At 51.7% G+C, this 13,930-nt stretch overlaps 3 protein-coding genes and 1 non-coding gene across 4 annotated transcripts; 3 read left to right on the top strand and 1 right to left on the bottom strand.

The window, feature by feature from the left end:
• Positions 1-11: 11 nt before the first annotated feature.
• On the top strand, positions 12-1,948 carry BDZ83DRAFT_3743 (uncharacterized protein). Its single transcript, XM_060502667.1, has one exon. The coding sequence runs from the start codon at positions 287-289 to the stop codon at positions 1,874-1,876; it is 1,590 nt and encodes a 529-aa protein (XP_060371823.1). The 5' UTR covers positions 12-286; the 3' UTR covers positions 1,877-1,948.
• Positions 1,949-2,611: 663 nt separating this feature from the next.
• BDZ83DRAFT_645745 (uncharacterized protein) lies at positions 2,612-5,398 on the top strand (the record flags this gene model as incomplete). The annotated part of the gene is made up of 1 exon (XM_060509882.1): positions 2,612-5,398. One exon carries the CDS (start codon positions 2,612-2,614, stop codon positions 5,396-5,398), a length of 2,787 nt encoding a protein of 928 aa, XP_060371822.1.
• Positions 5,399-5,641: 243 nt separating this feature from the next.
• On the top strand, positions 5,642-9,082 carry BDZ83DRAFT_3725 (uncharacterized protein). The gene is made up of 2 exons (XM_060502649.1): positions 5,642-7,575; positions 7,626-9,082. Exons 1-2 carry the CDS (start codon positions 5,885-5,887, stop codon positions 8,986-8,988), a joined length of 3,054 nt encoding a protein of 1,017 aa, XP_060371821.1. The 5' UTR covers positions 5,642-5,884; the 3' UTR covers positions 8,989-9,082.
• A 747-nt stretch (positions 9,083-9,829) lies between these two features.
• Positions 9,830-9,916, bottom strand: BDZ83DRAFT_t2. Its single transcript has one exon. It is a non-coding gene; the product is annotated as a tRNA-Glu (tRNA).
• Positions 9,917-13,930: the final 4,014 nt, after the last annotated feature.

Genomic DNA, 13,930 nt, shown 5'->3' with positions numbered 1-13,930 from the left:
AATTCTTCCACTGGTCTTGTATCCAGGAACGAGGTTCACTGAGGTTTGTGGCGGCACAGCGGCCCGGCTGTAGCGTTGTCAGCGACTAGGAGTATCCCCCACCGTTGAGCCGCGGCGACCCGACCTTTTCCCGGCCCCGCGTGATCCTGACCCCGGAACCTTGTCGGCGGCGGGGCCCGATGCCATCGCTCTAGGAACATGCTCCAACTCGTCCATTTCACGAACAACTACAACACGGGGCTTCTGCAAGTACCACCCGGTACGTTGCAGCTATTCACGCTGCAACATGGAGGACGACATGTTCCAAAATGAATATGGGCAAGGCGATGACACGTCACCACTGCGGGACCTGGATTTCTCATCCATCTCAGACGACCTACTTTCTCAGTTCCTCTCGCCTTTTGATACCCCCAGTCTGCTTTGGTCACAGTCTTTTCCAATAGCTCTGGACAATCACCCACGAGGCTTTATGCGTGCCGACGAAATTTTCACCGAGAATGGCGGACCCATCCCGCTGCCACCGAGATTTGCTCAGATTAAACGAAGCCTGGTCGCCGGCAAGGAGCACGCCATGGTGCAATCATGGGAACGCTTATTGGTAGCTCTTCGAGCCGAGATCGCCGTCATTGGCGTCAGAAAATCAGACATTATCCCGACCATCGACTTCTCGGAGCTCCAAAACCATGCCCGCGTCTCCGAGTTCACTGCCAAGCTCCGGCGCCGAGGTGGTGCCATCATCCGTAACGTCGTACCGGCGTCCGAGGCTCATGCTTGGCGCGAGGAGACGGAGACGTATCTATCGGAGAATCCGCACACCAAGGGCTGGCCGACTCGTGACCCGCACTTGTTCGGCATCTACTGGTCCCCGTCTCAGATCAAGGGTCGAGCCCATCCCAATGTTTTAGAGGCTCAGCGGTTTCTCATGCGGCTTTGGCGCTCTCGGGATCCCAGCGCTCCCGTGGTGGCCGACCTACCAGTGGCATACGCCGATCGTCTACGAATTCGCACTCCAGGTGACGAAGCCTGGCATTTGAATGCTCATGTGGACGGCGGCAGCGTCGAGCGGTGGGAGAGTGATGGCTACGGGAATGCTGGGACGTACCAGCGCATATGGGATGGCAAATGGGAGGATTATGACCCCTGGGACAGCAGCACGCGGCTTAGAGTCACGTCAGATCTCTACAACGGCGCGGGCTCGTGTAGCATGTTCCGCATGTTCCAAGGCTGGCTCTCCATGTCCGACATCAACCCGGCCGACGGCACCCTCCTGCTCTGCCCGATGCTCCAGCTCGCCACCGCCTACTTCCTCCTACGCCCCTTCTTCTCACCGCGCAACCCCTCTCCGACGTCTCCTAACTTCCTCGCGCGCGAGAACTGGGCTTTAGATTTTGCCCAAACAAGCATCATCCAGGGCGCCGTCCCTTCCTACACACAAGAGCTTAACTCGGCTCTCCACCCCCATCTCCAGCTCGACAAGTCCCTCGTGCGCATCCCGCCCGTGCGGCCGGGCGACTACGTCGTGTGGCACCCGGACATGGTATACGGCGTCGACAGGGTGCCGACGTCGTCTGCGCCCGCGACCATCATGTACATCCCGGCCTGCCCCCTGACGCAGACCAACGCGCTGTACCTCGCCCGCCAGCGGAAGGCGTTTCTCCTCGGCCAGCCGAGCCCGGACTTTGGGGGCGGTAAGGGGGAGACGACGCACACGGGCCGACCCGGGACGCAGGAGGTCAGCGACGCGGGTGGGGAGGACGGGCTTAGGGCTATGGGGCTGCTGCCGTGGGAGGATAAGGAGGGAAGGAGTCCAACGGAGAAGGCGCTGGTTGGGATGGCGAATGCGATTCTGTTTCCCGAGAGCTATGATATGGTTTGAGCATTTTTCTTGGGGAATGGAGCGGGGGGTTCTGCATGGCGTTTGGGTCGATTCCTGGGTGCATATGGGAAGCGAGTTTGGTAAAACAAAAGGTTTGGGAAAAGATAGTAGGGAGTATGATAGCTTGGATTATGAGACTGACCTCTACAACATCGAATCCCCATGTAAGATCAAGTGCCGCTTCACATTTCCACGGTGGCCTTGATGCTGCACGCTACGTGAGGCTACGGTACAAATGACTGGGATCTTTCGTGCCGAGCATCTGATGTGCACGCACATTTGCGGCGTGTACCACGACAAGAATGCCTCGCTCATGTGGATGGGCTGCAGGTATGTGGCCAGCATCTCCTAGCGAGGGGCGAGATTCGCCCAAATTGTCATCACTGCGTGCGCCAAGATTACGACGTGACTATCATCACTTGGGGCTGGATGTTTTTTATTGGAGGAGCATTCTCCCAAAACCGCCTTGCGTTGCAGAGCCTGCAGCAACGAAGGCACAGCCTGCTTGAATAGTGGCAGACTTCACGCCTCAAACGTGTCCAATGATACGATGGCAGTCTGCCCATGGCTGCCTAAAGACGAAGGGAGAAAACCGAATGAGATCTATTTACTGGTCACATTGTCTCTTGGAAGTCTGGTTTCCGTACATGAGCTCACGTCGGAAAGCACGCTCAACATCGGCTTGAAGATCAAGATCAGGTTTCAGAAACTTGCTGCCGCCTTCAAGCTGCTACTATGGCCGACCCCTTGAGCATTGCCGCAAGTATTGCGGGACTCCTCTCACTCGCGGACATTGTCTTTCTGCGCTTGTCCAAGTATATCAGGTCGGCCAAGAATGCCGAAAAAGAGATCAGCGATCTCCGCGAAGAAGTCAATCTGGTTGGGGGAACTATCAACATGTTGTCGCGATTGGCAACCGCCCTAGAAGCGGAGGACGAATCTCCCATTGAGAGTTTCCGGATGCACCACATTGACGGTTGTGCAGCAATCCTATCCGAAATTGTTAACAAGACGAAGAAGTACGAGGATAAATCAGGAGGAAAACTCAAACGACTCATATGGCCGTACACGTCTTCGAAAACGAAGGAGATGCTTGCAGATCTCTCTCGACATAAGGAAAACATGAACCTTGCATTATCAGCCACTTCATTGGAGACGTTACTGCGTTATCTCGCAAAGGAGGAAGAGAGAGACCGAACGACAGCTCAAATACGAGCCGATGTTCAGAAAATCAAAAAGATTGCGGTACGGATTCAAGAGGATATCGAGCGACGACGAATCCTGCAATTCTTCCTGGAATACAATCCGCAGTCAAACTACGATATGAGCGTAAAGCTACGGCACCCAAGAACTGGCTTGTGGCTTGAACGTCATTCGTCCTTTCAGCAATGGCTTAGAAATCAAGGGTCCCGACTTTGGCTGAGCGGCATTCCCGGCGCAGGGAAAACGGTGCTCGCAGGCTTAATCATTGGCCATGCCCTCGCGAGAAGCTCGGATACCGTTGCTGTAGGCTTTTTCTTCTGCGATTACAAGAATGAGGCGACGCAAAGCCCTGTCAGCATTCTTGGGGGCTTGGCAAACCAATTAGCGAGACAGAGTGAGGAAGCGTGTTCGATGCTCGAAGAGTATTACTCTGAACTCCACCCTGAGAGAGGACTGCCTCGACCTGCCAACTCCGAAGACCTAGAGCGGATTATCATCAGAATGTCTCAAGTCTTTGAACATACGTACCTGGTGGTTGACGGCCTCGATGAATGCGGAGACCACGCAGAGGAGATCGTGGAGGCACTTTGCAGCATTGCAGAAAACTCGGACATATCGATGGCGCATTCACAACAGGAAGCTGGTATTCGAGGATCTCTCTCTCAAAGCAGAGGTTCTGGAAAGCCTCGTGGCCGGGGCACACGGAATGTAAGCATGATCTACCTCAATATGGATAAGGCGAATATTTGGCTCACTTGGATCTTATCTAGGTTCCGCTGGGTTGCTTGTCAACTGGATCACCTCGGATACTGCATGTCAGACGAGCAATGTCGAGAGGCCCTGCGTAGTCTTCCACCTGACCTCCCAGAAACTTATATGCGCATCTTGAGAAGAGTTCCCGAAGCAAAACGAGAATTCGTTCAGATGACACTGCATTTCATCGCTTATCCTGAGCCAGCCCTTGACACTGCGCAGTTAAGAGAGATTCTTTCAATACCATCAACTAGCCGGCATCTAAGCCCATCTGGCATCATAAGGGAAGACGCAATTGCCAGGTATTGCAGCAGTCTGATTCGGAAGTCAAATGACGGAAACTTCTTCGAATTCGCTCATTTTTCGGTCCAGGAATTTTTGACCAGTAACATCTTACAGTCATCCGATTTAGGGATGTTTTACATTACCGAATCCCATTGCAACAAACTCCTAGCAGTGCGATGCTTGGAATATCTTCAGCTCGACAATTTCAATCACCTGCCAACCGCAACAAGTGAGGAACTCGCCTACATGGAACAAAGAGACGATGAATATCGTCTCTACGACTATGTTGCGACATATTGGTTATGTTCCGCTAGAGAAGAATGGACACATCCCGAGTTACTAGCCGAGGCGAAACGGCTCTTCGATCCGCAGAAAACCACACATTTCACGTCGTGGGTAGTGACTTTAGTCTTCAAGATCTGGTCTCAAGCTCTTTTTGAATCCAGTCAGGAAAACTTTAATGTGATTGCAGTTGATTTGATAGCGGAAATCATTCACGACAGCTTCCGACCACTGCACTTCGCGGCGACTATGTCACTATCAGAAATCAGTTCATTACTACTACAGACTCCGGATCATCACGAAACCGAATGCATGCTTGGAACTCCACTTGAGTGTGCTGTAAAGTGTCTTTACGGGGCTATCGAGCACTTCCAGATCGACGACTACACAGGTGTCAGCTTGCCGGCGTGGCTTCAACGCTTCACGGAAACGGACGATTTTGAAATGTATCATACTATCGAGACCGTAAAACTGTTTCTGAGCATGGATCTCCAACCACCAGAGGATCTTTTAGGTGCTTCCCTGCGTGTCGGAATCAACATACGCAACATGTCGGTCGCTCAGCTACTCGTTGACGAAGGTCTTGTTCCCACTCAAAGCGACTTAGACTATTTCAAAACAGCCATGAATACGATAATGGATGACGACGGAGATTTCTGGCCCGAGAAAGGTCTACCATCACTATACAAGTTCTGCGAAGCGCTTAGCTCTCGAATTGATACTTCGCCCTTGCATTTTGAGTTTTGTCAGTCGGTGTGGGATTATTGCCTGCGAATTGCCCCAAGCCTCATTGATCTCAAAGGTTACAACATCAGTTCGAAAGTTACTCATGATGTACGTAGCCTGAAGACGTTGGCATTTGATGCGGTTCGCTGGAGCTTCGACATCGCTGTGTTGCAAGGAGTAGTTGATGATCCACGAGTGGACGTTTCATCCATTCTAAGCCCTGGTCAGGAAGATGGGCTATTGCATGCACTGGTCCGAGAAGGGTTTGGTTAATGGGAACCTGATAATCTTGACTCGTTTGTCCAGGCTAAGAAAATCTTGGACTTTCTGTTGAGCGCCGGCTGCAGCCTTTCCAGGCGCAACAGCGACGGCCACACACCATTGACGCTTGCAATCAATCGGGGGAGAATTAAACCCGCCAAACTCATCTTGGAGAGGTGCGGAAATGATCCGACGGCTTGGGAGTGCCAGACTCCAATACTGTTATTGGTTGCCAACTTAGGTTCTGAGGAGATCTTAGACCTACTCCAAAGTAAAGGTCTAGAAGTTCACCTGGCCGACTACGAACACAAAACCCCGTTACATTGTTTGAATGTCAATGCGGAGTTGGCCTTGGTCAAAAAATTGGAATCGCTGATTCCAGACGCAAGGCAATGTCGGAGCAATGCGAAGTTGCCTTGGGAATGTTATACGGATACCATCTTAGCCCAAGACTTTCAGTCGCCATCTGTGGATGTGCTGGAGTATCTCATCCAACCGATGGTTACTCACTCAAACCCTTTCGAAGCGTCGAAGGTGTGGGAGCACTACGCTTCAAGAATCGTGCAGGGCGCGGGGTGCACATCTAAGTATATCGATGCAGCAACCAGATGTCTGATACGTACAGGCATATTTGAGAGGTACGAGAAACATAGGTCGAAATCTGCGCTTCTACCGGTAGCTGAAGCCTGTTCGAATGAGTGGTTTGTGGACCGTAGTAGTGTGAGGTACTTTCTTCTCACGGACGACACGTTGTGTTCCTTGTTGAAAGCTACAACCTACTGGAACGGCTTCCAAGACTCGCTTTGCGCCGTTGAACTTCTGAAAGTATCTTCCACTCTCAACTACAGCATGACAGTAGATCAGCTGTTGATACGAGGCATTGGTGTCCATCGCCGGTGCAAAGGGGTTTCCGCACTGGAATATATTTGTGCATTGCCAGCGGCCGATGAAAACGACACTTGGAGAGTACGTCAGCTTCTTGATCATGCAGATTCCATGTGTTTGAACCATACAAATCCACGTTCCGGCTTGGGGTTGATTCATCTCTCGAACGAGGCGGATGTACCACGGTTCAGGCGGGAAATAGTTGAGATGCTTTTAGAGCGCGGTGCTACCCCGGATCTTCGGGTCAATATCTGGCCATACTCATCGGCTATGGATTACCACTTGTCTGAAAAACATGCCTACTTGGCGGCTACTATCCTCCGCCACGGAGCGAATCCCACAATCTCGTGCCGTTCTGGATGGTCAGCGATTCACGCGGCTACTGCGAGTGGTAGCGTATCTTTCTTGAACGACCTTTTCGAGCAAAGAAACCCAATTTGGGAGATTGATTGGGAAGGTCGGAGCGATAGTCAATCATTCAAAGGCATGAGACCGTTGCACTATGCAGCCTCATCATCTGTCGGTTGCCTCCAGGTAATCCTCGACAAGGTGGCTTCTATCAGCCTGGAAGCCCCATCGGAGAATGGGTACACTGCTGTTCACTTTGCAGTGATGAGCGGAGAAATCAGCGCGGTTGAGCTTCTTCACGCTCGAGGTGCAAACATCAACGCGAGGTCAGTTGATGGCCAATCAGCCCTGCATATTGCTGTTGCTAAAGGCAATCTCGCGGCAGTCGAAAGGCTCCTGGAACTGGGCAGTGAAATGACACCCGATTGTGATGGAAGGACGCCGCTGCTACTGGCGTACCAACAAAATGATCAAAACATCATCGACTGCCTTAGAGACCACGATAGGAGCCAGCGCGGCGTGGTTTCGGCCGGTATGCGTTCTGCAACTCTTGCCAAAGGGATTTTCAGAGCTATCCAAGCTGGGAACCTCTCTTCTTGTCAGGAGATTTTTGCATCACTGCCGACAGTGGATATAGACATGCCTGCCATATTTGGGGGCCTTACAGCTCTTGGAGTTGCCGTAAGCTTTGGGAAACTGAACATAGTAACTTGGCTTCTACAACAAGGTGCAAATGCAAATTACCCCTGCGGAAACGACAGTTCCATCATCCTATCGATGATTTTACAACCCCTTTTGAATCCAGGATTACCAGCAATGCTCGAGAGATATATCGCGACCGGTGGTAGCGTTTTGAGAGAATCAAGATGTGTGGTAGCCGCGGCTGTGAGGGCGAAAAACGAAGAAGGGTTGGTACTACTTCTGGATCATCTGAAAGCAAATGGGAAGCTTTATGCGTAAGTTAAAGTCCAAGGTTGACAAAGTCCGTTTTCTCACATATACGTAGACATCGAGTTGGCGTATGCTCGTCCGCAGCATTGGCATTAGCTGTCAACAGAAAGTGGCAGGGCAAGACACCCTTGCATTGGGCGGCATCTATGAGCAACGTGCCCACAGCCCAGTTGTTAATCGACAATGGCGCTAATATTGAGGCCAAAGACGATCTGGGATTGACACCCCTCCTTGTTTCCGTCATGGCATCAGCTAGCGTTCAACAATCAGCTGTTGTGCGAGTTTTACTCCAGGCTGGCAGCAATATCAACTGTCGCGACAATGATGGCTCTACACCGATAGCCGAAGCATGTAAACATGGGGACCCTAGTGTCATTTCAGCTCTGATGAGCAGGGGATCAGATGTGCTTGTCAGAGATCGTAGAGGGCGCAATGTGTTGCACTGTCTCTTCTTCGGAAGAGAGACTGTTGAAGAAAACAGCGTGAGGCCGGCACTCTTCATCAAGCTAAATCGAATGGGTGTCAATCCATTCGAACTCGACATCTTCGGCTGCTCAGCACTTCATCTGATTATTCACGACAAATCTATGACATCCTTCGTGCTGAATGAAAACATGCGGATTCAGGACGAAAGACCTATGCCGTGGTCACATTTGTTTTTGGCCCGGAATGCTACCAACGCAACATGCCTGACAACAGCCTTTGGGTTGTACCGTCGAAAACTGTCGACGGAAAAGTTCCGCACGTTTCTGAACCTCGAGGACGTCAGCATCAGGAATCCCCTGTGCTTCGCTGCATCTAGAGGGCGAATACAAGCCATGGAAAACATTTTGTCTTTGGGAAGTCTGATAGACTTTGAGGGCTGTCCTGAGGGATCCGCACTCATGGCAGCATCCAACGCAGGAAATCTGGAATCCGTCATCTATCTCGTTCGCCATGGCGCGAGCATCTCCTTCCAAGGCCACAACGACTTTCGGTCTGCAGTGGAGCTCGCAGCTACCTCACCACGGGTCCTTCGCTGGTTGCTTGTCGATAGGTTCACCGACCAGAAGAAGCTCAACCCATCTTGCCACGAATCAACCTTCCCATCGACAAATTACAGACCTTGGAGCGGGATCCAGAAAGCTGAGATGATAATATCAGGACGATGGGAGCGGCAGTCAAATGAGTCTTCTCGGCAATACTGGGCACGTCTATCGAGCATGACAGAACAGCTTAGAGGCAAGTTCCTTCCTCCCAACACCGGGAAGACAACGCGGAGACAGTCGAAGCTGGTTCCAACAGAATCTGTCAAGATTGCAGTCGGTGGGTATTTTGTTCCGTACGATGCCTCGTTAGGAGAACGCGTGACGAGGAAGAGCAAGTGGTCGGAGTTGAGCTCGGAGGTTCGAGAATGTCTGGAGCGTTACTGCTTATGATCTTGAGGGGAATCTGTGCTATTGCGTGGGAATGATCTACTTAGTGTCTCGTGGAGTTATCGTTCAGGCTGGCGTAAGGTGAAATTATAGCTATCATATTTCTTCCATGTTTTCACACTGCTTCCCAATGATAGCCCACACTAGCAACCAAGCTATCAGCGTTTCCCAGGAACTCCTTACATGATGGCATGAACCCAACCGCCCAATATCATCCTCGGAGTCGAGTAACACTTACTCGTAGTCTCGTCAGGCCTTCCCGTATGTCCCGAGAGTAACTGGGCTCGCCCGCGGTCTTGTGTCACGAAGCAGTCAGCAGCGGACTCAGCTTTCCCTGGCACAGAGCCACAATGATGATGAACATTCGAGCATTTTGACGACGAGACGAGCCCCCCACTTCCCTTCCTCATGATCACCAAGGAAGAAACTTGCCGTTTCCTTCGGAACTGCGCAACAAGATCTCTCACTGTACACAAGCAACAAAACAAAAGGAACACGAAAAGATATACATGCAACACCGGGCATTCGCCGGTCGTCTCCGACCCAACTACTACTCCGGCCCTCACTGGTTTATCGATGGGAGAGCGGACGGGATCCCGAGTTCTCCAGTGGGTATGGTCGCATGTGCTGTGTCATGGTGGTGAGGGTGTTGATGTTGGAGCTGTCACTGAGAGGCTGCTGGTGGCGGTTTCATGTCAGGGGCAAAAAGGGGATCTTGAAATCGAGTCCCGGACGCAGTCAAAAGACAGATGTTGGTTGTATTGACCAGACTACGTCAAACATCTGCTCTGGCCGGAGACGAATATGTCAAAAACGGGAACGGAATGCCTTCAACAGGCAAAAGTTCCGAAACCGAGAATCGAACTCGGGGCTATGCCTAACCTCTCATTGAGATGAGAGGGCATCATGTTGGCCACTACACCATATCGGATGTTGATGAAAAATTCCTGACATAAACTTGTCTAAGTAGCTTTCCGGCAGGGGGCCCTCACCAACAACCTGTAGGTCAAGTCCTAGCGCCTCTGGCGGACCCACAGCACCGGCCACAACCCCCGAACATCGGCCTATCTGCCGACCGAACGTCTTCCGAGATACGACCTCGAGCGAGTCATGGCACGGCTCGCATCCCATGTCAGAAACCCGACCAGTTCGTCTCAGCCCCCAAGAAACTCGCAATCCCTGGGCGCTCATTTGTTTGGCGTTGCAGTCTTGGGATTCTTCGGCTTTTTGGAATCTCGTCTAATGCACATAGTTCCATGGACTAGTCCGTCTCTCTTGCCTGCCGCACCGGTCTAAAAAAGTAGCTCGACTGAATGGCAGGCACCCAGGTCCACGGGCAGACATTACCCTGGTGTTGGGGATCTCAATCTGACTAGTGAACCCCTCCCTCCTCGCCATCCACGGACACCACGACCACCCATTACCGTGATCCGTCACTACGCTACCCACCGGCATTGGACCCCTGGAGAACCGGGAGTGGGATGGTGGGCATGCAAGCGGGTGACAAAATAGGATGCTGGTCAACAAAAGATCACAATGCTTACTTACCTGCTTCTTCTTCCTAGTGTTCTTATTCTTTTTACTTTTATTGTTTCTGCTGTTACCTCCATCTCGTATATTTATTAAAGAAAACTCTTCAAGAAAAGAATAGGTATAGGGATAGTAGGAATATGAATAGTGGGAATAGAAATAATGGGGTTAGGAAGAATAGGAAAAGGAATAATAGAAGTAATAGGATAAGCGCTAGAGAGGGTACCTATAGAGCGGCAAACGATGGTGTTGCCCACCTGGCATGGTACTGTAGTGCCAATGTTTCGAGGAGGGTGTGGGTAAAGATGACGTTGATCGATCCTTTCGTAGTTCATCGACTCTCGGAAAGATGTTCTGCTGGGAGGAAGACCCCCTGGGCACATTTGGGGGCCTCGTTTATAGCTTCAGAAGTAGACGGTACATCTTGCACGGCGAGACGTCGATGTACTCGATACATCTTGGTCTTGGCTGTCTGCTCGGGTACGGTCTCCTCTTGCCTAATCTGATCTTCCTGGAGTTGCGATTGTCCGTTCTCTCGTATGTGAGACAGGAAAATCGGTGGGACGCCTCTGCAAGAATAGCTTGATGCGATTGTGAATCTTGAGTCGTGGAAAGGAGATTAGGAGTTAATCTTCCAGGAAGAGATCCGAATCGTTCGTCGGAACTGCAACATTACCCCCAGTTCTCGTCGTTCGATCCGTCATACTCGTCAGAGCTGGCGAGGTAATGACGCAAATCAGATATCACTTCGGGGAGGGGCCCCAAATGTCCATCAAACAGATTCGGGGGCTGGGATATCGTGGGGATTTCCTCCTCGACAACACGCAGGTCGCTTCGCACACGTGTATGGCCAGAAGGCCAGAACGTCCTCTCTCGCTCTCTCTCAATCCCTGGCCTTGGCAGGGTGGCAGGCAGGAAAAAGATCCGGGACTTGAATCGTGTATCGTGCATCGGACAAGACTACGGATATGGATTGCAGCTCAAAAGCCACTGGGAATGGAACTCCAAATTTCCAACTTTCCCTCGTTGAACCGACTCCAAACTCCGCTAAACCCCCCACAAACTCCTCATCGCTTTTCCCCCTTCAAGCCTATCCCAGAAAACCGATGTTTCCAGCACCCCGGGAATGGACTGTCTTGGGTGCCAAGGGGTCCTATCCGAGCGGCTGGCAACACAGCTCTTCCCGGGTCTTCTGACCTCGTATGCTCACCGTTTTCGTACGAACAGTCGAGACGGTCTCTGGACGGTTGGTCAATCGATCACGCAAGCATACCGACTCGCGCGCCTTTGCTTGAATCGCCAAAACAGCACCACGTTGCAACTTCCTTGATTGACCCCCCAGATGGGAATTGCGTCACTGTAATCTCAGTAAGGCAGAGTCGCTTCTTATCTTACTTTTTGCCTAGTTGCCCCGGACTCCCGGTGGAAGTCCCAAAGCTTACACCCAAGAGAGCGGCACGACTTGCCTGCCCGTTCCGATTGGGAAAGGCTTCGAAGTGGTTAAGGTTTCTTGTGTAACCCGTCAACTATGAGATGACGTTGTGGAACTTGGACGGCCCCGCGCCGCCGGCCAAAGGAGTTGGTTGCGGGAGTCCCGCTCGCAGCTTGCAAGTGCTCACCTCTCTCCACAGTGCCAAAGTGCTGTTGTCGGCTAAGGTGAAGGTTCACTTTCTCATACAAAGTATGCCATCTCGGCAAAAGATGGATACATCCCGATAGAAATCCTGGATTGTTATCATTTCCAAAGCCCGAGCGACGGGATGATGACAACGGGCAAGAACTGGGCAGAACTTCTCCTCATCAGCACGAGGAATTGGGTGCTAGCTCGGTTATGCTCTGAAGTCGGAATATCGAGAGCTGAATTGGGAAAAGAGCCAGGTGAATACCGAGACATGTCAGAGCTTTCGCTGGGCTAAGAGAGAACATGGAAAAATCAGGTCTCACTTTGGCTCTTAGTCCGATGCTGAGTTCAAGTCCCGGCTGGCAGTAAATGAGAAGCTGCAGCTGGAAATCCTGTGGCCTCATAGGTAGGAGAGGCCATTTTGTTACTTTTGTAGCTTACTCGGTTCGATCAGACCGAGTAACCTTAGGCTCTGATTGTTAATTTGAGGATTCTTCAGTAGGTTCACCTAGCCAACTATACATGGAACCATTGTCTACATCAGTAAATGCTCCCCGCCGTCTGTAATGAGCTCGTTAGCTCCCAGATGATGCTTGATGGCAATACCATGGGTGGTATCGGGGTGCAATCCCGCGAGGCATGTTGTGAAATTGGGATACTCCCTTCAACACTTTGCTGGGTAGGGCTTAGAGATATATGTAGCATCTATAATGTCAGGCAATCGAACCTTTTACTAGTAAGCCGTACCCAGCTGGTGATGATATTTCCTTGGCAAATGGTTACCTTGACCTGGTGATTTCTCAATTTGAGTTCCATTTCACTGAAAATATCCATACTTGCGCTTCTCCGGAGACAGCTCGGTCGCCTGGTGTCGATACATTGATTCGATGTCACTCAGTATTCCTACACGAAAAAGATACTCAATACCCTCACGTGGTAGTGTGACTGTGTGAGATCTTCTTTTCCCCCATGATCACATGCTGGTTATTTTCATGCGCAGAGCCAAACCCGGAGCTCACCCATATTTGGGAGAATGAATTCAAAGAGAGACACTGTCTCGAAGTATAAGACGTTCACAATGACATGGAATCTCAAACATGATGGGACACTCGCTGAGCATTTAGAATACGTGTGAAGTAATTGGCAGATGCTAGCTGGAGAGGATCACCTGTGACCTCACGCGACCAATCACACCCACCATGGGCGAGCTGCCTTACCATGCCCTGAGGTGACACTGTGACAGCAAAGACAGCGGCAGGTAAGTTAGTGTGGCGAGCAGTCTGGAGGAGCACAGCAGGCCAATGCAGGGGCCGACAGTGGTCTGTGCTTGGCTTTGGCGAGGGGGATGCCTTAACGAGGGTTGTGATACGTGGGCGGAATTGCCCAGGGACCAGAGGCTAGCCCTTCCAGCCCTTCTAGGCCTTCTAGCCCTCGGATCCCGCCAATCTCAGCCCAGGGAAGGGACGGAGCCGATGGATGCTGCTCCAGCAAAGTACCTTTCATTACCTCATTTCGAGGCTTAAAGCATACCTAGTATCCCGTAGGTGACATGGGGGGCACACCTGTTAACCTACCCGAGGCCTGACAGTGATCGCACTAACAAGGCCCCGTCACCGAGGTCGTGCGACGCACCTTCCCCTGCCAGTGCCAGCCCACGTCCGCCCGCCCTCCCCTCTGCCTTCTTGTCAGGGCCAGCGCCAGTAACTGTACTGACCTGCCTCCTGCAACACGGATACCACTATCAGCGCCTACTACACCACTAGAGCCTTCCTTGGGACCCGACCCGACCTTGTG

The sequence above is a fragment of the Colletotrichum acutatum genome (assembly GCF_030867785.1).
Source record: "Colletotrichum acutatum strain CBS 112980 chromosome Unknown BDZ83scaffold_1, whole genome shotgun sequence".
Taxonomy (NCBI): Eukaryota; Fungi; Ascomycota; class Sordariomycetes; order Glomerellales; family Glomerellaceae; genus Colletotrichum; species Colletotrichum acutatum.
Note: the sequence above shows the minus strand (reverse complement) of the source record. Positions and strands in the feature narration are given on the sequence as shown.